This window comes from Spinacia oleracea, chromosome 3 (genome assembly GCF_020520425.1).
Source record: "Spinacia oleracea cultivar Varoflay chromosome 3, BTI_SOV_V1, whole genome shotgun sequence".
NCBI classification, from domain to species: domain Eukaryota; kingdom Viridiplantae; phylum Streptophyta; class Magnoliopsida; order Caryophyllales; family Amaranthaceae; genus Spinacia; species Spinacia oleracea.
Window position 1 is genome coordinate 146,992,551 of NC_079489.1, and position 22,349 is coordinate 147,014,899.

The 22,349-nt window shown below is 39.3% G+C and overlaps 1 protein-coding gene across 1 annotated transcript; it reads left to right on the forward strand.

The window, feature by feature from the left end:
• Nucleotides 1-5,619: 5,619 nt before the first annotated feature.
• On the forward strand, nucleotides 5,620-7,044 carry LOC110776683 (uncharacterized). Its single transcript, XM_021981233.2, has 3 exons — nucleotides 5,620-5,832; nucleotides 5,920-6,268; nucleotides 6,371-7,044. Exons 1-3 carry the CDS (start codon nucleotides 5,620-5,622, stop codon nucleotides 7,042-7,044), a joined length of 1,236 nt encoding a protein of 411 aa, XP_021836925.2.
• The last annotated feature ends 15,305 nt before the right edge of the window (nucleotides 7,045-22,349 follow it).

Genomic DNA, 22,349 nt, shown 5'->3' on the forward strand with positions numbered 1-22,349 from the left:
GAATATTAAATTTATTGAATTAGTATTAAAACGATAAATAATCTAAAATCAATATTTTATAAGTAATAAATTTTATAAGTAATGAATTTATAATTAACGAATTTTAATAAAAAGTATAATTTTGAAATTTAATGAAAATATTATTAATCGAAATTTCAATCGAAATAAATATTTGTATTTCATAAACCGATTTTCATGAAAATATTACTTAAATTCCATTTTTGTCAATTCAAGCTAGTAACTTATTTTTAGTAAAATTGATAATTGAACCTGAAAAATAATAAAACTTATTAGTAAATAATTATACCATAAAAGTTTATTAAAGCATGGAAATTAATGATTTAGAAAATCTGAAATACAACTTAGTTTCTAACTCACCGAAAAGCCCAAATGAAAGTGGCCCAACTCCATTATGGGTTTGAGGGAAATAAAATCAAGGTTCCATATTGAAACCTGATTTCTGGTTTCTGAAAAAAAAAAGACACGAACAGGGGAGGGGAAGGGAGGAGGGAAGAGAAAAGGAAGGGAGGGGAAGCTGGGTTCGGGTCCTGGATGGAGCAGCAGCACCGGAGCCGCGCCAGGAGGCGCCGGTGATGGTGGAGGCGGGGGTAAGTGACGAGGTGGTTGCGGACTTGCGGTGTGGTGGTTGCGGTGTTGGTGGTGCGTCAGGGGAAAGGGGTAGGGGATGCGAAGAGCAAGGGAGGTGAGGGTGGTGCGTTGGCGGGTGGTGGTCTGGGTGGCTGGGCAGCGCAGCAGGGTTGCGCAAGTGGTGGTGATGGTGAACGGTGGTGGGGCGTGGCTTTGGTGGTGCGACAGGTCGAAAGGAAGGAGGGAGCAGGGGAGTGCCGAGTGCGTGAGATGGAGGAACAGGGGGGCGAATAAAGGGTGGTTGCGGTGGTGGTGAACGGAACGGTTGAGGTGATGCTAGGCAGCTGTGGTAGAGGTGTTTGACGGAGGTTTCAATGGCGGCAACAACTGATGGTGGTGGTGGTTGAGCAGTGGTTCGAACAAAGAACACAAAGGGGAGTGAATCAGTTTTGGTAAATGATTTTGGGTTGAGAGAAGTGGAAAGAAAATGGCTGATTATAATGGTAAATAGAGTGAATGAAAAGCTGAAATCCTTGGGGAGCAAGGCAATGAATTAAGACTGAATTGAGGGAAGGAGAGGAATGAAGAAACCTCTTCATTCTTGCTTTCTACGTGGAGAGCAAAGAGAGAAGAAGAAAAATGGCATTTTGGCTTTAAAAGGGCATTTTCGTAATTTTCACTAGTTAGGCAAATTTCTGGATTTTAATTGCTATTTTAGGAAACTACTAAAAATAGAAATGTTTAGCTAAAATAATTCTTTATAAAATTATCGTTAACGAAAATTAAATTTAGTTTCCGAATAAAAATAAGAACGTTAAATAATTAATTTAGTTTCTGAATAAAATAAATTTAGAAATCCGAAAATAATTAAAATTTAAAAAGTTCGTTAAACTCGTAAATATGAAAATTAAATTATAAATTGAAAAATAAATCGTGTAGCAATATTAAAAATTCAAGCGAAATAAAACTTCGTTAATTAAAATAAAGTTCGAAATTAGGATTTAAAACGATTTAAGCTAAATAAAAATAATTAAGCATAATTAATCGAGTTTTTAAAACTCGGGGTATTACATTCTTACCCCCTTAGAAAAAGTTTCGTCCTCGAAACTTGATAATTAGATTTATAAAATGTTTGTTGAAAATTGAAAACGCTCGAATAAAAGTATGATGTTTTATTTTAAAACCAAGATCTCAAAATTTTATTTCAATCCCGACAATGTCTAGCCTTCATTCCTCCATCATCTTTTAGGACTTCGCTTCAACTCGAGACCTAGAACGAAGAGTAAAGAATACAAAAGGGGTAAAATTATATATTGATCCTTAATCGTCATTAAGGTCAATTACATTTCGCCATCGTCTTTCGTAACTCCACTTGCTTTCATATAATAGGATCGAGGAGCAAAGAACATAAAAGGGGCAAACTTGTTAGCATAGATTAGGCTCCTATTTTACTTTGCGAGATTCTGTTTGAAAATATTTTCCACCAAAAATAGTAGTTTTTAATGCAAAATTATAATTCTGAAAATATGTGTATATATAATGAAAATAAATATTTATCTATCAATTACAATACTCAAATAATTGTAAAAGTTATTTATTATATTAATCTCGTACTCTGAGCTTAGGAAAACTTTCATCGGAGACGGCATCCATGTATAACAATTAAATTACCAGTACAATCATGTCAGCATAAACATAATCCATATCATAGAGACATAGTTCATAAACTGAAAATTTCAAATTCAACATAAGCATAACATTCATAACATTCATAATCATTTGATCTAACGCACGAGCATGGTTGATTCATAGCACGTTTACATAAAACATTGTGATTTATATCATTCTTAGGCGACTATTGGGAGATATTGCGTTTTCGTTTGCTCTTGAGCTTCTTTGCTGCAGGAATCTTGTCGGTTGACTTTCTTTATTTAATTCGTTTTGATTTCGATTTCCGATCTTTTCTTCTACGATGAGTAACTTTGTTAACTACGTTCGTTGTAGGGGTTCGAGTCCAATCACGTGACTAGAGATATATCGTTAGACATACAACTTCGTTACTTATCCTTAATATTTTAAATCAGTAAATCTTTTATTTTGCGGATAACGCTAAGCCATCAAGCGTGCCTTTATCAGGAATAATCTAGCTCCTTGGAAACTTACTCCATACTACCTGGTTCTATAGACATGTCATTTTGTCGATTTTCCTATTCTCAATTCCATTGCGTTCCTCAATCATTCATATTTCTTTTTGATTTTCATAACATCCATTGATATCATCAACTCAATAGACAAACTAATTCTCGACAACTTATTTTGGTAGGGTCCTCGAAATTTTATATGCAAACTCAATTTCACCATAAATCATTGATAACATCTTTGCAACACCCTGCATTCTCTTCCTTTATGGAGATTATCAAGCATCCATTTAGATAAATACACAAAATAATCCCTATGAAAGATGCGAAAAGGTAAACCAAGAATAATATCAACCTTACCGACAGACTAATCCTTGATAACTCCTTTTTGTTATAATCCTCAAAGCTTCATGCGTAAACTCAATTTCATCTATTCACCATAAATCACGTTTGGTTGCGCATAATATTCTTGCATAACTTTCAAAATTATAGCTTAGCTTCCCTAACATATCTGAGATTACACTTAGATACTTACAACCATAGAATAATCATTATAAAGGGTGCGGAATAGTAACTCAAAAAAAAATCAATTATACTTGCATGCTTTAAACCTTGAATATCCTTGATTTAATCGGTGACTTGCGACTTAAAAATATAAACTTATGCTCTTTCGGTACTTTCAACCTTATTGACAAACTAATTCTTGATAGCTTATTTTGGCAAAATCCTCAAGATCTTATTCATGTGTCAACTCGAATGGGTCTGTTATCGTAACTTATGTTGGGTTCATAACTTTTCTGTATAACTTCTTAGCTTCCTTAATGGAGGCATATTAATCATTTCCTTGATAATAGACTTTAGTACTTATAAACATCAATGTATTCGTCATGACTAACACGGGGAGGTAACCCTAGAATCAATATCATTCATAACTTGAACACTTTAAACCTAAAATAACCTCAACTTAATTAGTGATCCATCACTCATAAAATACATCCTTGGTCTCGTTTGGTACTATAATATTTATTCTATCCTTAAAGATTTCATAACCATAAAAATTCCTCAAAACAATTCATATCCACAAAATCTTTGAGTTCGAACCGTGCTTAACTTAACTTCTTCAAGGACACAGTAATGCTTAAACTTTGCCTAGCCTATCTAGGGTATGAAACTCATTACGTGACATATGACGATAAACATGAAATCAAGGGTAGTTCGGCTCTAAAGCGAGAGAGAGCTAAATCAAAATAATATCAACCTTGGCGTCATCTTCGTCCTTTATCATGTAAGCTCTTGCATACGTTGGTGGTTGTGATGGATTATGATTAACCCTAGCATCGTTGCTTCGTCCGTGATAGGTCGAGGTTGCTTCTCCAGTATCCGTGGGGGGGGGGGGGTTTAGGACAAATTTTGACAAAGAGATCTTTCCACATCGATAACACATATATGTTCTTGCACAAAATTCGTTTTCTATTTGTCGGGGTATTGCAAAGTCTCGAATAGTTGCCCCATATGATTGATCCAGTCTTCAAATTCCATCGAACCGGGTTTGTCGTCATAGATTGGTCGTCATATAAATCGTCATGGGAAACATCATTGTGGGCGACGTCATCGTGAATGTTGCGCTTGATGTGAGCTTCGTTCGTGGCATCATTAGTACCTTGATAATCGATATTTCGCATAACATATTCAATCAAGAAAACATATATAACAGGAGAAATGAATCCCTTTTATCCCGTGCGTTCCTACGCTCACACTCATTTCATTTTAACTTAACATGATTTTAACATATTCTTTTTAACTTATTCCTAAAAACTCTTTGCTTAAAGCCTATTGAATTCTATTTCATGCAAAACCCGTAAGGTTTAGCACTTATGGTCCAGAACCTTTGCTCTGAATACCAAACTGTAACGCCCCGACCTCTAATTCAAGTATTAAAGCATAATTAGCAGCGGAATTAACCTAATTTGGTCGGGACATTACCTGCCGTAATTCCGTCTTGGTAATTACAAGGCAACATCATACATAAGCCATAAAAACCTCCAATTTAATATAATAATCCTTTATATTCTCAAAATAAAAGTACATAACTTACTAAAAGTCTTTAATTAAACTATTATAACTTTAAGCATAACTAGGTGAATATTATTAAAGTGAAATTCCTCGCCTCTACTCGTTTCCATCGATCCCCGCAGTACCTAAAATGGAAAACAAAACGGTGAGCCGAAGACTCAGTAACGACTACCCTAGCAACGTAAATTCATTTCAACTCATTTTATTTAATAACACATGGAGAATAGAATAAGTAAAACATTTAATAAAACATCATATTCAATTCATTCATAATCTTTTGATGAAAACGTCATTCATAAACTTTTAATTAACATGCTAGTTGTCGGCAAGTACGAACCGTGAAGGAATTCTCCACTGGGCCTGGGCCCATAAGAGCCTGGGCTCATCATCGTAACATGGGCCTGGGCCCCGAGCCTGGGCTCATAAACCATGGGAGCCTGGGCTCCTAATCCATGGGTGGACAGGTGTCCGTGGTGCATGCATGACCGGTAGATAGGAAGATGGTAGTTTATATACCGCCAGACAAACTATGTCTTTCACTTTCATTTATCATGTTTTATGTAATTTTTACCAAGCCTTGGCTTGTATTTCAGTTGAAATAACATAACTCTTTTATATCATAAATCATCATTTTGATCCTGGGATCAATAAAAAATACGGTTTTTTCATGAAATGCCCCTGAGGTTTGCAATAATGCACCAAATACACCTGCGCGTTTCAAAATTCATAAAATACCCCTATTTACTCAAAACTGTTCACCAAATACCCCTATTATGACTTTCCGTTAGTCCTCCGTTAAGTCATGTTTAAAATTCATAAAATGCACCTAAATATAAAGGTTTTGCATAGTATACACCTATTTGTAAAGTTCTTTGCACCAAGTGGGGATGTGAACCCCAAGTTCAAGGCTTATGGGATAGTGGACACTGAGAGCTGTGATAGTTGGACATATTTCAAGAGATGCTTGAGGCAGATGTTTGAGCAAGAGGGTTGCAACAAAGATGATTGGACCTTCATCAGTGACAGAATGAAGGTATATGTTCATTTTGCTCCTTTTTTGTTTCAATTTTATAATATTGCAACAGATATGATTGGCCTAAAATGAACATATTCTGTGTAGGGAGTTGACTTGGCAGTGAGAGATACTTTTCCTAGAGCTACTAGGAGAGTTTGCTGCCAACACTTGTACATGAATTGCAAAAACAATGGATTTAGTGGATCTGCTTTCTTCAAACTGTTTTGGATAGCTGCAAATGCACACAATGAGTATGTGTATGGTAAAGCATTAGAGAAGATCACTGCTCATGATCCAAATGCTGCTGCATACTTGGACACATGCCAGGAGGAGTGGTCCAGGCATATGTTTGACCCTGCTGTTTGTTGTGATCACAACACAACAAACTTTGTGGAGTCATTCAATGCATGCACAAAACCATACAGAGACATGCCTGTATTCTCATTGTTGGAAGGTATAGCTCACCACTTCATGTTCTGTTCCTTTATTTTCTGATGTTTGCGATGTTCTGTGTATAATGTTGTATGTTGTTGTATGTTGTTGTGTTGTTGTACAGCAATCAGAAAGTGGTGTATGGAGAGGGTTGGGGCAAGATTTGACATGGCAATTGATATGGAGGATGGTCAGTTGACTGAGTATGCCAAGAAAGAGGTGGATGAAAGAACAGGAGAGTCTAGGTTCTGCTATGCTACAGCCTGTGGTGGGGGAGAATTTGAGGTCAGAGATGCACATGTGAACTTCTCCATCAGGTTATCAACTAAAAGATGTGGGTGTGGGAAGTGGAAAATTTCTGGAATCCCCTGCAAGCATGCACTCAGGGTGATTTATGACCAAAGGCTGAACCCCATTGATATTGTCTCCCCATTCTTCAAGTCTGCTGCATACAAGCTTACATATGCAGACCACATTCACCCCATGTCAGACCCAACACAGTGGCCTAACTTTTCTCTCCCTACCATTCAGCCTCCAGTCATCAAAAGACAAGCTGGCAAACCTGCTAAGAAGAGAAAGAGAGGACCAAATGAACCCAGGAAGGGGAAGAGGAACAGCAATGTGAAATGTGGAAAGTGCAGGGAGTTTGTTCATAACTCAAGGACATGTAAGAATGGAGGACCAAGCACTGGACCAAGCACTTCAGCAGCAGCAGGAGCAAGTACATCACAAGGGGGTCCAAGGGGGGAGGAAAAGAGCAAACACAGCAACTTAACCATGCACAAAGTTAAAAGTTAGTCAGTTTTTGGTGAACTGTAGGTGCACAAAGTTAAAATAGCTTAGGCAATTTACAGTTAGTATCACTTTTTGGAAAGAACACAAGTGCTTAGACAAGATGTTTTTGTGCAGTTTCCGTGGCATTTGTCCACTTAGAAATCAGTTTTTGTAAAGCTCATATGCTTAAACAAGTCATGTTATTGCTTGAAATTTGTTACAACTCTACTTCATTGTTATCCAAATTAGAAATGCAAACATTATTACACCAATTTTTATTGCAAAATTGAATTGTTGTTTCTGTTGTTTCAGTTTCTTCTTCAATAGCTTCAACTCTTCATGCATTCCCCTGCTTCCTTCTTGCATGTTGTTGTGTTCTTCTTGCATTCCCCTGTTTTCATCAGCTCTGTTTCCCTTGCTTTGAGCTTCATCAAATTTCTGCTCAACAAAACATTTGCACCACTTGAAATTATCACAAGGATCACACTTGTAGTAAAGCTTTTGCGGATTTTTAGCCGTTTCCGAGCTCCTAATTGCAAATCTTCTCCCACAATTGCAGTTTTTATTTGGAACTCTTAGGTATGACAAATTTGGGATGGAAGAGGATCCGGTTTTTGAATTAGAACTCATGGCTATTTAGGAAATAGAGGGCTAAACATGGAGCAAGTCAAGTGAACAACCGCCTTACTTATAGGCAGCATGAACATAACGACTATATTGTATTAAAACTAGCCGTTGGATTCAAATTATGAAGTTTGGGTATTTGGTGCAAAGAACTTTACAAATAGGTGTATACTATGCAAAACCTTTATATTTAGGTGCATTTTATGAATTTTAAACATGACTTAACGGAGGACTAACGGAAAGTCATAATAGGGGTATTTGGTGAACAGTTTTGAGTAAATAGGGGTATTTTATGAATTTTGAAACGCGCAGGTGTATTTGGTGCATTATTGCAAACCTCAGGGGCATTTTATGAAAAAACCGTAAAAAATATCATTTCTTTCGTAGCATTGCATAAACATCGTTTTATGAGAAAACTCAATCAAATCATATTATAAGAAACAATTCAAACAAGTCATATTTCATCCCACAATCCATAAAACACATGAAAACATTTAATTCATAAATTCAATCATAACGTCACAATTTCATAATACATTTATAAGGGGATTGCGGGTACTAGCAATAGTCGTTACCTCAACCGTAGTTTTATACTTCCCGTCTGATGTATCGTTCTTCCTGAGCTCCAAGTCCGATTTCTTTCAGAATATTAAATTTATTGAATTAGTATTAAAACGATAAATAATCTAAAATCAATATTTTATAAGTAATAAATTTTATAAGTAATGAATTTATAATTAACGAATTTTAATAAAAAGTATAATTTTGAAATTTAATGAAAATATTATTAATCGAAATTTCAATCGAAATATATATTTGTATTTCATAAACCGATTTTCATGAAAATATTACTTAAATTCCATTTTTGTCAATTCAAGCTAGTAACTTATTTTTAGTAAAATTGATAATTGAACCTGAAAAATAATAAAACTTATTAGTAAATAATTATACCATAAAAGTTTATTAAAGCATGGAAATTAATGATTTAGAAAATCTGAAATACAACTTAGTTTCTAACTCACCGAAAAGCCCAAATGAAAGTGGCCCAACTCCATTATGGGTTTGAGGGAAATAAAATCAAGGTTCCATATTGAAACCTGATTTCTGGTTTCTGAAAAAAAAAAAGACACGAACAGGGGAGGGGAAGGGAGGAGGGAAGAGAAAAGGAAGGGAGGGGAAGCTAGGTTCGGGTCCTGGATGGAGCAGCAGCACTGGAGCCGCGCCAGGAGGCGCCGGTGATGGTGGAGGAGGGGGTAAGTGACGAGGTGGTTGCGGACTTGCGGTGTGGTGGCTGCGGTGTTGGTGGTGCGTCAGGGGAAAGGGGCAGGGGATGCGAAGAGCAAGGGAGGTGCGTTGGCGGGTGGTGGTCTGGGTGGCTGGGCAGCGCAGCAGGGTTGCGCAAGTGGTGGTGATGGCGAACGGTGGTGGGGCGTGGCTTTGGTGGTGCGACAGGTCGAAAGGAAGGAGGGAGCAGGGGAGTGCCGAGTGCGTGAGATGGAGGAACAGGGGGCGAATAAAGGGTGGTTGCGGTGGTGGTGAACGGAACGGTTGAGGTGATGCTAGGCAGCAGTGGTAGAGGTGTTTGACGGAGGTTTCAATGGTGGCAACCACTGATGGTGGTGGTGGTTGAGCAGTGGTTCGAACAAAGAACACAAAGGGGAGTGAATCAGTTTTGGTAAATGATTTTGGGTTGAGAGAAGTGGAAAGAAAATGGCTGATTATAATGGTAAATAGAGTGAATGAAAAGTTGAAATCCTTGGGGAGCAAGGCAATGAATTAAGACTGAATTGAGGGAAGGAGAGGAATGAAGAAACCTCTTCATTCTTGCTTTCTACGTGGAGAGCAAAGAGAGAAGAAGAAAAATGGCATTTTGGCTTGAAAATGACATTTTCGTAATTTTCACTAGTTAGGCAAATTTCTGAATTTTAATTGCTATTTTAGGAAACTACTAAAAATAGAAATGTTTAGCTAAAATAATTCTTTATAAAATTATCGTTAACGAAAATTAAATTTAGTTTCCGAATAAAAATAAGAACGTTAAATAATTAATTTAGTTTCTTAATAAAATAAATTTAGAAATCCGAAAATAATTAAAATTTAAAAAGTTCGTTAAACTCGTAAATATGAAAATTAAATTATAAATTAAAAAATAAATCGTGTAGCAATATTAAAAATTCAAGCGAAATAAAACTTCGTTAATTAAAATAAAGTTCGAAATTAGGATTTAAAACGATTTAAGCTAAATAAAAATAATTAAGCATAATTAATCGAGTTTTAAAAACTCGGGGTATTACACAATGTGACGAGGCGTACCTTAACAATCACAAGCCATCTACAAGATAGTGGCTCATCATCAATAAGGACGCTCGTCCTAAAACAATGTGACGAGGCGTACCTTAACAATCACAAGCCATCTACAAGATAGTGGCTCGTCATCAATAAGGACGCTCGCCCAAGAACAATGTGACGAGGCGTACCTTAGCAATCACAAGCCATCCACCAGATGGTGGCTCGTCATCAATAAGGACGCTCGTCCAAAAACAATGTGACGTGGCGTACCTAAGCAAGCACAAGACACTTTCAAGGAAGTGGCTCGTCAGCAAAAGAGACGCCCGCACATTTAGGGTTTACTCAAAACAAAGAAATTAAATCACACAGGTTGGGTACTCACCTTCTCTTCTAAATCAGCCTTAGCCTTCTTCATCTTTGCCTCATAGATGTCAGCCAGCCAGACAGTCGTATCGCCCCTGCCTTTATCTGCTTCAGATAACTTGCTCATTCCTTCTTCTGCACACAAATAGGGAAATGGTTAGAGGAAGAAGGGAACAAAGTCAGACGGCATACAACCTAACATTCTACCTTGGGTCATAGAATACCCTAAACCCACAGCAGCAAAAAACGCCTCGTCCCGTAATTGGCTTATGTGCGGCAACCACTCGGCCGGCACATGGAATGTTTTGTCAGCAGTCAGATGGTAAGTGTTGGCCTTGAACAACACCATTATATGATCCCACTCGTCAGAGGTAAGAGGTGGGAGAGCCTCGTCGTGCTCCATGTAATTGGCCGTGCGGCTCCAACGACTCATTCTTTCATACATCTCTTCGTCGTCAGTGTGATACACGACCCACCTCTTCCTCCATTTATGCCACTTATTGAGCTTACCCACCACAGTTTGGTAAGTGCCTCGGCTGCTGAGGTTAAACCACCCCTCAGCGACCTTGGGAGAGCGGGAGATGGAGACCAAATGCAGGAAGGCATTGAAGGACGGCCGTACATTGTGTTAGGTTATGATACATATGAAAATTCATAAATCATGCGGAAAAACCATAAAGCCAGGAAAACATATTATTTACACATAATCATTTAGCATAGTTTAGATGCATACTCTTTGTTGCGTGCCTTCCCTAGCTGCGCCCGAACCGAACAAGAACAAGTCTTTAGGACTCCAAGTGTCGTCCCTCCGTAGATAGTCCACAGCACGTCCGGATCCGCCTTAAGATTGACCAACTAGAATCGCCCTTAAGGTACTATTATTTTCGGCACTTTATAGGCAATTGTATGACTGAATTTTGCTCTCAAAAACTCACTTTGAATACTTGAATGCTCGATGTAAATATGTGACCCTAGGCACCTATTTATAGAGTTATGGAAAAGGATTTGGAATCCTATTAGGATACTAATTTATTTAATTATAATCCTACTAGGACTCTAATTAAATAAACTAAATCTTTTAGGATTAGATTTAATCATATGACAAATCCAGGTAGCTTTAGGATTCGAGTAGCACACAAACACACACGCACGCACAGCAGCCCACGAGGGGCGCCATGCGCGCGCGCGCAGCCCGCGAGCTCGCAGCCCACTGCCGCAAGCCCACACGCTGCCGTAGCCTTGGCGCGCGCTGGGCCTGCCTTGCGGTGGGCCTGGCGCAGCCTTGGCTGGTGCGTTTGTGGCGCGCTGGCTTGCTGGGCGATGGCCCGGCTTCGTGCTGGGCCTTCGTCTGGCAGGCCTCGTCCGATGCTAATTCGTACGATACGCTTCCGATTAATTTCCCGATTCCGGAATTCATTTCCGATACGAACAATATTCAACATATCCAATTCCGGAATCAATTTCCGTTTCAAACAAATTTTTAATATTTCCGTTTCCGGAATTATTTTCCGATTCCGATAATATTTCCGATTCTGACAATATTTCCGTTTCCGGCAATATTTCCGATTCCGGCAATATTTCCATTTCCGATAATATTTTCGATACGTACCATGTTTCCGTTTCCGGCAACATCTACGACTTGGATAGTATTTATATTTCCGATACGATCCATATTTCCGTTTCCGGCAATATCTCGTTTCCGGAGTATTCATTTCTTGCCTGTGACGATCTCAGCTCCCACTGAAACCAAGATCCGTCGATTCCGAATATCCATAGATGGAGTATTTAATGCCATTAAATACTTGATCCGTTTACGTACTATTTGTGTGACCCTACGGGTTCAGTCAAGAGTAAGCTGTGGATTAATATCATTAATTCCACTTGAACTGAAGCGGCCTCTAGCTAGGCATTCAGCTCACTTGATCTCACTGAATTATTAACTTGTTAATTAATACTGAACCGCATTTATTAGACTTAACATAGAATGCATACTTGGACCAAGGGCATTATTTCCTTCAGTCTCCCACTTGTCCTTAGGGACAAGTGTGCATTTCCTAATTCCTTTGTCGCTCGATGCTTGCTCTTGAACATAAGGTAAGAGTTGTCATCCTTATTATGTCCAGAGGTGTTCCTCGGTTTCAGAGTTCAACTGATCAAATAAACAGATAATCATAGCCTATGATTCATCCGAGCACGGCCATGCATTTCACAGTTTCTAGCTCTCCGAGTGGCCTTGTACAACTTTTAAGCATCTCATCCCGATTTATGGGAGGACAATCCCAATCTTGCGATCTTGAGATTAGACTTCGTTTGATAGGTGATTACCTGAGCGTTGCCTTTATAGCCTCCTTTTACGGTGCGACGGTTGGTCAACGTCAAAGCAACCAGTTCTCAAACAAGTAATCTCAAATCACTCAGGTATTGAGGATTTAGTGTCTAATAGTTTTAATGAAATTTACTTATGACAGATTTTCATCTCTTACAGTAAAGTTTCATAGGTCTTGTCCGATACTAGTCTTCCCAAAGTAAGTATCTATGCAAATGATTATGACATTGCCATCTCCACATAGTTCAAGAAACAGAACTACTAGTCATCTTGCATTCTAGTCGTCTAACGTTTTCTATGCGTCCAATTTTATAGAAAACTCCGACTAGGGACCATTTTCAACCTTTGACATTCAAGTTCACTTGATAGACATTTCTTAGTCACAGGACTGGTCCTGACAGTCTATCTTGAATATATCGTCAAATTGAAGGGACTCATCATTTAATAAACCACAAATTAAATGGAAAAATGAATTCTTTTCATTTATTGTGAATGATTAACCAATAATGTTTTACAAAGATTTAAACTCTAAAACTTTAAAACATTAAACAGGGTCATCAAAGCCATTCTCCAATATGCTTGATTCCCATAGCTGCAGTGTGCGAGTTGTGCTTCGCCTGCGGCAGAGGTTTAGTTAATGGATCTGATATGTTGTCATCAGTTCCAATCTTGTTTATCTCGACTTCTTTTCTTTCAACGAACTCTCGTAGAAGGTGAAATCTACGAAGTACATGCTTGACTCTCTGGTAGTGTCTAGGCTCCTTTGCCTGTGCAATAGCTCCGTTATTATCACAATACAGGGCTATTGGTCCTTTAATGGAGGGGACTACACCAAGTTCACCTATGAACTTCCTTAGCCATATAGCTTCCTTTGCTGCTTCATGTGCAGCAATGTACTCCGCTTCAGTTGTAGAATCCGCAATGGTGCTTTGCTTAACACTTTTCCAGCTTACTGCTCCTCCGTTGAGGCAGAAGACAAACCCAGACTGTGATCTGAAATCATCTTTGTCGGTTTGGAAACTTGCGTCCGTATAGCCTTTAACAATTAATTCATCATCTCCACCATAGACCAGGAAGTCATCTTTGTGCCTTTTCAGGTACTTCAGAATGTTCTTGGCAGCAGTCCAATGCGCCTCTCCTGGGTCTGACTGGTATCTGCTCGTAGCACTGAGTGCGTACACAACATCCGGGCGTGTACATATCATAGCATACATTATTGAACCAATCAATGATGCATATGGAATCCCATTCATTCGTCTACGCTCATCAAGTGTTTTTGGGCACTGATTCTTGCTTAGAGTCATTCCATGAGACATGGGTAGGTAGCCTCGCTTGGAGTCCGCCATCTTGAACCTATCAAGCACCTTATTGATATAATTGCTTTGACTAAGTCCAATCATCCTTTTAGATCTATCTCTATAAATCTTGATGCCCAATATGTACTATGCTTCTCCTAGATCTTTCATCGAAAAACATTTCCCAAGCCAAATCTTGACAGAGTTCAACATAGGACTGTCATTTCCGATAAGTAATATGTCGTCGACATATAATACTAGGAAAGCAATTTTGCTCCCACTGACCTTCTTGTATACACAAGATTCGTCTGCATTCTTGATGAAACCAAAGTCACTGACTGCTTCATCAAAACGTATATTCCAGCTCCTGGATGCCTGCTTCAATCCGTAGATTGACTTCTTTAGCTTGCATACCTTTTTAGCATTCTTTGGATCCTCAAAACCTTCAAGCTGTGTCATAAACACAGTTTCTGTTAAAACGTCGTTTAAGAAAGCAGTTTTGACATCCATCTGCCATATTTCGTAATCGTAATATGCAGCGATTGCTAACATTATCCGAATAGATTTTAGCATTGCAACTGGTGAAAAGGTTTCATCGTAATCCACACCGTGGACTTGCCTGTAACCTTTTGCAACCAATCTAGCTTTGAAAACTTCAAGTTTCCCATCCTTGTCCTTTTTCAGTTTGAAAACCCAATTGCTTCCAATGGCTTGGTAGCCATCTGGCAAATCGACCAAATCCCATACTTGGTTTTCAGACATGGAGTCTAATTCAGATTGCATGGCTTCTTGCCACTGCTTGGAGCTAGGGCTCGTCATAGCTTGTTTGTAAGTCGCAGGTTAATCACTTTCAAGTAATAGAACGTCATAGCTCTCGTTCGTCAAAATACCTAAGTACCTTTCCGGTTGAGATCTATATCTTTGCGATCTACGCGGGGTAACATTTCTAGTCTGACCATGATTCTCACCAGATTCTTCTAAAGATCTATGAGTTTCATCCTGAATGTCATCTTGAGCATTCTCTAGAGTTTTTTGTTCGACTCGAATTTCTTCGAGGTCTACTTTTCTCCCACTTGTCATTTTGGAAATGTGATCTTTCTCCAAAAAGACACCATCTCGAGCAACAAACACCTTGTTCTCAGATGTATTGTAGAAGTAATATCCCTTTGTTTCCTTTGGATAGCCCACAAGGATACATTTGTCAGATTTTGGATGAAGTTTGTCTGAAATCAATCGTTTGACGTATACTTCACATCCCCAAATCTTCAGAAAAGACACATTTGGAGGCTTTCCAAACCATAATTCATATGGAGTCTTTTCGACAGCTTTAGACGGAGCTCTATTTATAGTGAGTGCAGCTGTATTTAGTGCATGTCCCCAAAATTCTAATGGAAGTTTGGCCTGACCCATCATTGACCTGACCATGTCTAGCAAGGTTATGTTCCTCCGTTCCGACACACCGTTCCATTGTGGTGTCCCAGGAGGAGTCAATTCTGATAGAATTCCACATTCTTTCAGATGGTCATCAAATTCATAGCTCAGATATTCACCGCCTCTATCAGACCGCAGTGCCTTAATCTTCTTGCCTAATTGATTCTCTACTTCACTCTGAAATTCCTTGAATTTGTCAAAGGATTCAGACTTATGCTTCATTAGGTAGACATAACCATGTCTACTGAAGTCATCAGTGAAAGTGATAAAGTAGCTGAAACCACCTCTAGCATTTGTACTCATTGGTCCACATACATCTGTATGGATTAAACCCAATAGTTCATTTGCTCTTTCTCCAACTTTAGAGAAAGGTTGCTTTGTCATTTTGCCAAGTAAACATGATTCGCATTTACCATAATCCTCTAAGTCAAATGGTTCTAGAATTCCTTCCTTTTGAAGTCTTTCTAAGCGTTTCAAGTTTATATGGCCTAATCGACAATGCCACAGATAGGTGAGATCTGAATCATCCTTTTTGGCCTTTTTGGTATTTATGTTATATACTTGTTTGTCGTGATCTAATAAATAAAGTCCATTGACTAATCTAGCAGATCCATAAAACATCTCTTTAAAATAAAACGAACAACTATTGTCTTTTATTAAAAAGGAAAATCCCTTAGCATCTAAGCAAGAAACTGAAATGATGTTTTTAGTAAGACTTGGAACATGGAAACATTCTTCCAGTTCCAAAACTAGCCCGGAGGGCAACGACAAATAATAAGTTCCTACAGCTAATGCAGCAATCCGTGCTCCATTTCCCACTCGTAGGTCGACTTCACCCTTGCTTAACTATCTACTTCTTCTTAGTCCCTGTGGATTGGAACATAAGTGTGAGCCACAACCTGTATCTAATACCCAAGAAGTTGAATTAGCAAGTATACAGTCTATAACGAAAATACCTGAAGATGGAACGACTGTTCCGTTCTTCTGATCTTCCTTTAGCTTCAAGCAATCTCTCTTCCAATGCCCCTTCTTCTTGCTGTAGAAGCATTCGGATTCAGAAGTGGGTTGACTGACCTTCCTCTTTATAGATTTGGCGCCAGTTTGCTTAGTTGGGCTGGCCTTGTTGCCACCTTTCTTAGCATTCCTCTTCTTTCCAGATTTCTTGAACTTGCCCCCACGCACCATAAGCACATCCTGCTTATCACTTTTGAGCGTCTTTTCAGCGGTCTTCAGCATACCGTGAAGCTCAGTGAGCGTTTTGTCCAGACTATTCATACTGTAGTTCAGTTTGAACTCATCATACCCGCTATGAAGAGAATGGAGGATGGTGTCTATAGACATTTCCTGAGAAAATTGCTGATCCAGCCGACTCATATTCTCAATGAGTCCAATCATTTTGAGAACATGTGGACTTACGGGCTCGCCTTTCTAAAGCTTGGTCTCAAGAATTTGCCTATGAGTCTCGAATCTTTCGACTCGAGCCAGATCTTGGAACATGTTCTTCAACTCACTGATGATTGTGAAAGCATCTGAGTTGATGAACGTTTTCTGCAGATCCGCACTCATGGTGGCGAGCATTAGACATTTCACATCCTTGTTGGAATCAATCCAACGATTGAGGGCTGCCTGAGTGACCCCGTCGCCTGCGGCTTCGGGCATCGCCTCTTCTAGGACATACTCCTTTTCTTCCTGCATAAGAACTATTTGCAAGTTCCTTTGCCAGTCAAGGAAGTTCTTCCCGTTCAACTTCTCCTTTTCGAGAATTGATCGAATGTTGAATGAATTGTTGTTTGCCATATTTAAAACTACAATTGAAAAGAATAAACAAATAAATAACCATTCACAGTTTCTCTTAATAAACTTAAATTCTAGCATACATGCATAATTCAATGTTTATTAAGCATTTTATTCAAGTTATGTGTTCCGGCAGGTGTGAATAAAATGATTCCAAGATCCTAAAATCATTGAAGAACTAAGCACAGTTTGTCGACTTAATCCTAAAACATCTTAGGTAAGCAAAAGCCTTTTGCTAATAGTCTAGAAACTATTCTCGGTTGATAGGTACGTCTAAGAACTTATTAGGTAAACCTATCGATTTTGCCACGACATAAAAGGACTCCTTACTTATATCGTTGAGTTTCACCAAAACTAACATGTACTCACAATTATTTGTGTACCTTGCCCCTTTAGGACCAATAAGTAACACCTCGCTGAGCGAAAACTATTACTAGATTGATGTAAAGGATATCCAAGCAAGTGTATATTTTGGCATGGCACCTTTTAACTCAATTTTTAAGTTTGGAACTTAAGGCTCTTACTATGTTGGTTAGATTTTAAGTGAACTAAAATCCTTAATCATGCAACATAATCAAGCTTTTGATCTCATGCATTTTAAGACATATTTAAAAGCAATAAATAACTTAAAACATGCATAAGATAAATGTGATCTAGTATGGCCCGACTTCATCTTGAAGCTTTAACTTCAAAGTCCGTCTTGAAAATCTCCGTGGGAGTCACCATTTTCTTCAAATAGGATAAGCTATAATTAAAACTAATTATAACTATTTGATGGTACGCAGACCATATTTGAATTGAAAAACAACTTTGGTACTTTAGACCAATTACATTCAAATTAATGGTACGCAGACCATATTTTCTATCCTATTTGGGCCATACTAGTCACTTCATAACCTGCAAAACAGTACATATACAATATATACCATTCACCCATTCATTATCATGAATGGCCCACATAGCTGGTTAGTAAAACACATTATGCATCACGTAAACATTTGCAGCAATTAATCAAGGGCACCAATAATCTACCAATTATTCAGTCCTTATTAATTCTAATCAAGTTGTTTTAACCTTAAGGATTTGTAGACCTAATCAAGAGTTTATGACTAAAAGGGGCTCCCACTTAAACCAATAAATTCATATGCTTTACTAATTTTTAAACATAAAAATGTATTTCTAGTCTAACCGGAAACATACAAATTTAATTAAAATTTAAAGCTCATATAAATTTATAATTGAATCCAAAAAGTTTAATTTAATTTCAGTCGTATTTAAATTAATTCATGATTTTAATTTTAGTAAAATAATTAGAATAAATAAAATTTATTATAATTACAATATTCAAAATTAAAATCCAAGAAAATAATTTAAATTATTAATTTTAAAATTAATTAAAATTACGTAAACTGAAAATTTCAAATTAAAATTTCAAAACGATCTAATCGCAACGCAACAACCCCACGCAACGTACGCCCATGGGCCACACGCACACAGCCATCGCTGGCCATGTGCGCGCAGCCCATGCGCTGCGTCGCATCGCAGCTACTGCTTTCCTTCGCAAGGCATCACGCGAGCTGGTGCTCGCTGCGCGCGCCTGCATTCGATGCACGCGAGCCATCGCTCGCTGCGCTCGCTCGCCATCGCTCGCTTCATGCGAGCCAGCGCTCGCTGCGCGCGCTTGCCAGTGCTCGCTTTATGCGAGCCATTGCTCGCTGCGCGCGCTCGCTGCGCGCGCTTTCCAGCGCTCGATCTTGCGAGCCATCGCTCGCTGTGCGAGGCATCGACGCTGGGCGTAGCACTCGTGGCAAGCGAGCTTGCGCGAGGCAGTGCGCGCTGTGGCGCAGCTGGCTTGCAGCCCACACGCGACTGTTGTGCCTTGCTTTCGCCCTCGCCCATTCGTCCATTGCTCACAGCCCACGACACAAGGCAGGGCTGCTGCCTTGTGCTCGTGCACCATGGGCTTGCTCATTGCATTCGTGCCGCATGGGCGACGAGCTCCCTTGCTCGTCGTCACATGCCCGCACTATACAACACCCCTTAAGGGTAACACGTAGCGTCCATTGCTTTGTGCGTGCAAGTTATATGAGCGAATCGCATAAAATTTAAAAATTTATATTTAAAATTAATGACAAATTAATAAATAATATTAATTTCATAATTTTAGGGCGAAAAAATCGAAAATTTATTATTCAATTGATTTCCGATTAACATGGATTCAAGTCTAGGTCATAAAAATTCAAAATTTAACATAAATTTACAATTTTTATGGTGGTTTTTAATCATAGGTATCTAATTAAATTATAATTAATTATGAAAATCAAATTAATTCTAAATTATTCTAATTTTCAACAAATTAATCATAATTACAAATTAGATTGCATAATTAACAAGGCCAGGAATTCAAACTTGTTAAACATATACAGTAGGTCAATCAAAAATTCAAGATTTATCAACAAGAATCGCAAATATTTAATTTAACATCTTAAATTTACGAAATTTTGCATTCGAAAAACTAAAACCTCCGAAAAGTCATAGTTAGGCTTCGAATTTGAGAATTCTGGGTTCGGCAGAAAAATACCATTTTTGTCAAAATTTTAGAATGCCTTTTACATGCGGAATTAACACAAAAATCACTCGATTTGGATGAGTAACGAAGAAACTGCCGAAAAACTGCGTACGTACAATTAAATAAACGCAATTTGCAATTAATTAACAATTACGAAAATTAATCACCCCTTTTAATTCTTGCAAATTTGTAATATTTAACCATGTTCATGCAATTTAGATTATGAAAATAATAAGAGGCTCTGATACCACTGTTAGGTTATGATACATAAGACAATTCATAAATCATGCGGAAAAACCATAAAGCCAGGAAAACATATTATTTACACATAATCATTTAGCATAGTTTAGATGCATACTCTTTGTTGCGTGCCTTCCCTAGCTGCGCCCGAACCGAACAAGAACAAGTCTTTAGGACTCCAAGTGTCGTCCCTCCGTAGATAGTCCACAGCACGTCCGGATCCGCCTTAAGATTGACCAACTAGAATCGCCCTTAAGGTACTATTATTTTCGGCACTTTATAGGCAATTGTATGACTGAATTTTGCTCTCAAAAACTCACTTTGAATACTTGAATGCTCGATGTAAATATGTGACCCTAGGCACCTATTTATAGAGTTATGGAAAAGGATTTGGAATCCTATTAGGATACTAATTTATTTAATTATAATCCTACTAGGACTCTAATTAAATAAACTAAATCTTTTAGGATTAGATTTAATCATATGACAAATCCAGGTAGCTTTAGGATTCGAGTAGCACACAAACACACACGCACGCACAGCAGCCCACGAGGGGCGCCATGCGCGCGCGCGCAGCCCGCGAGCTCGCAGCCCACTGCCGCAAGCCCACACGCTGCCGTAGCCTTGGCGCGCGCTGGGCCTGCCTTGCGGTGGGCCTGGCGCAGCCTTGGCTGGTGCGTTTGTGGCGCGCTGGCTTGCTGGGCGATGGCCCGGCTTCGTGCTGGGCCTTCGTCTGGCAGGCCTCGTCCGATGCTAATTCGTACGATATGCTTCCGATTAATTTCCCGATTCCGGAATTCATTTCCGATACGAACAATATTCAACATTTCCGATTCCGGAATCAATTTCCGTTTCGAACAAATATTTAATATTTCCGTTTCCGGAATTATTTTCCGATTCCGATAATATTTCCGATTCTGACAATATTTCCGTTTCCGGCAATATTTCCGATTCCGGCAATATTTCCATTTCCGATAATATTTTCCGATACGTACCATGTTTCCGTTTCCGGCAACATATACGACTTGGATAATATTTATATTTCCGATACGATCCATATTTCCGTTTCCGGCAATATCATCGTTTCCGGAGTATTCATTTCTTGCCTGTGACGATCTCAGCTCCCACTGAAACCAAGATCCGTCGATTCCGAATATCCATAGATGGAGTATTTAATGCCATTAAATACTTGATCCGTTTACGTACTATTTGTGTGACCCTACGGGTTCAGTCAAGAGTAAGCTGTGGATTAATATCATTAATTCCACTTGAACTGAAGCGGCCTCTAGCTAGGCATTCACCTCACTTGATCTCACTGAATTATTAACTTGTTAATTAATACTGAACCGCATTTATTAGACTTAACATTGAATGCATACTTGGACCAAGGGCATTATTTCCTTCACATTGTTTAGCGCGCATTTGGCTATGTAACCAAATATATCCGCCCAGGAATTGGGGGTCAGTTGGGCCACCCCAATGTTGAATCCATCTAACACCTCCACAACAAATGGATGTGGAGGGAACCTCATGCCCAGGTTAATGGTGGCGGCATAAACCGGGAACTCCCCCTCGGCAAGCAGGCTGACCGTCGAGTCCATGCCGGCCGGCACCCGCATCTCTTACCCCTCACCAACACAAAGGCCGTCTCTTATTTCGGCCCCTTTCTTCTCCAACCATCTCATCCAGCCGGCGTCTGGATGGATCTCTGAAGGAAGAAGCTGAGCTTCTTCTCGACCTCGCGGCCTAACCATAGCCTCGGCGGCCGCCGGCTCCTCGGCAACCAAAGGCAGTAAAGCTACGCTTGACTCCCCGACTGCCCGGCTCGCTGTACGCTCGGACGAGCTTGCTGTATGGTCCCCCTCAGACTCTGCATACTCGTCGATCTCTTGAAAGAGATCGGCATACTCATGATCGACCGCCGGGTCGGTAGAAGAATACCTCTCCATCGGAGGTGTAGCCGGCCCTTCTCGCAAACGCAGACGAGTGGGGTCTGCTGTCTGCTTAGTTCTTGCCATGCTCTCTGCATAGCGAATAGGGCACGGCTTAGGGATCACCAACAATGAAGAAAAAGATGAGACTGGGCGGTCGGCCCGACAAAAAACGAGCGGCAAAAACGCCCTACTTTGAACCCTAAGAACCTTTACCAACTACTAATATGCCGGTTACTAGCAAGGATAAGAATGACGAGGCGGTAGAGAAAAACATAAAAGAAGGGTGGAAACTAACCTTGAAAGATATGGGAAATGGTCAGTGAAGAACAGGATGAGTTTCACGAAGAACAGGTTGAGTTTGATGAAGAACAACTTGAGTCTCGCGGTGGCCGGAAATCGTCTGCTGGTGGTGGAAACATGCCGGAAATCGCCTGTCTATAAGCTCTGTGAAAATGAAACGTAAA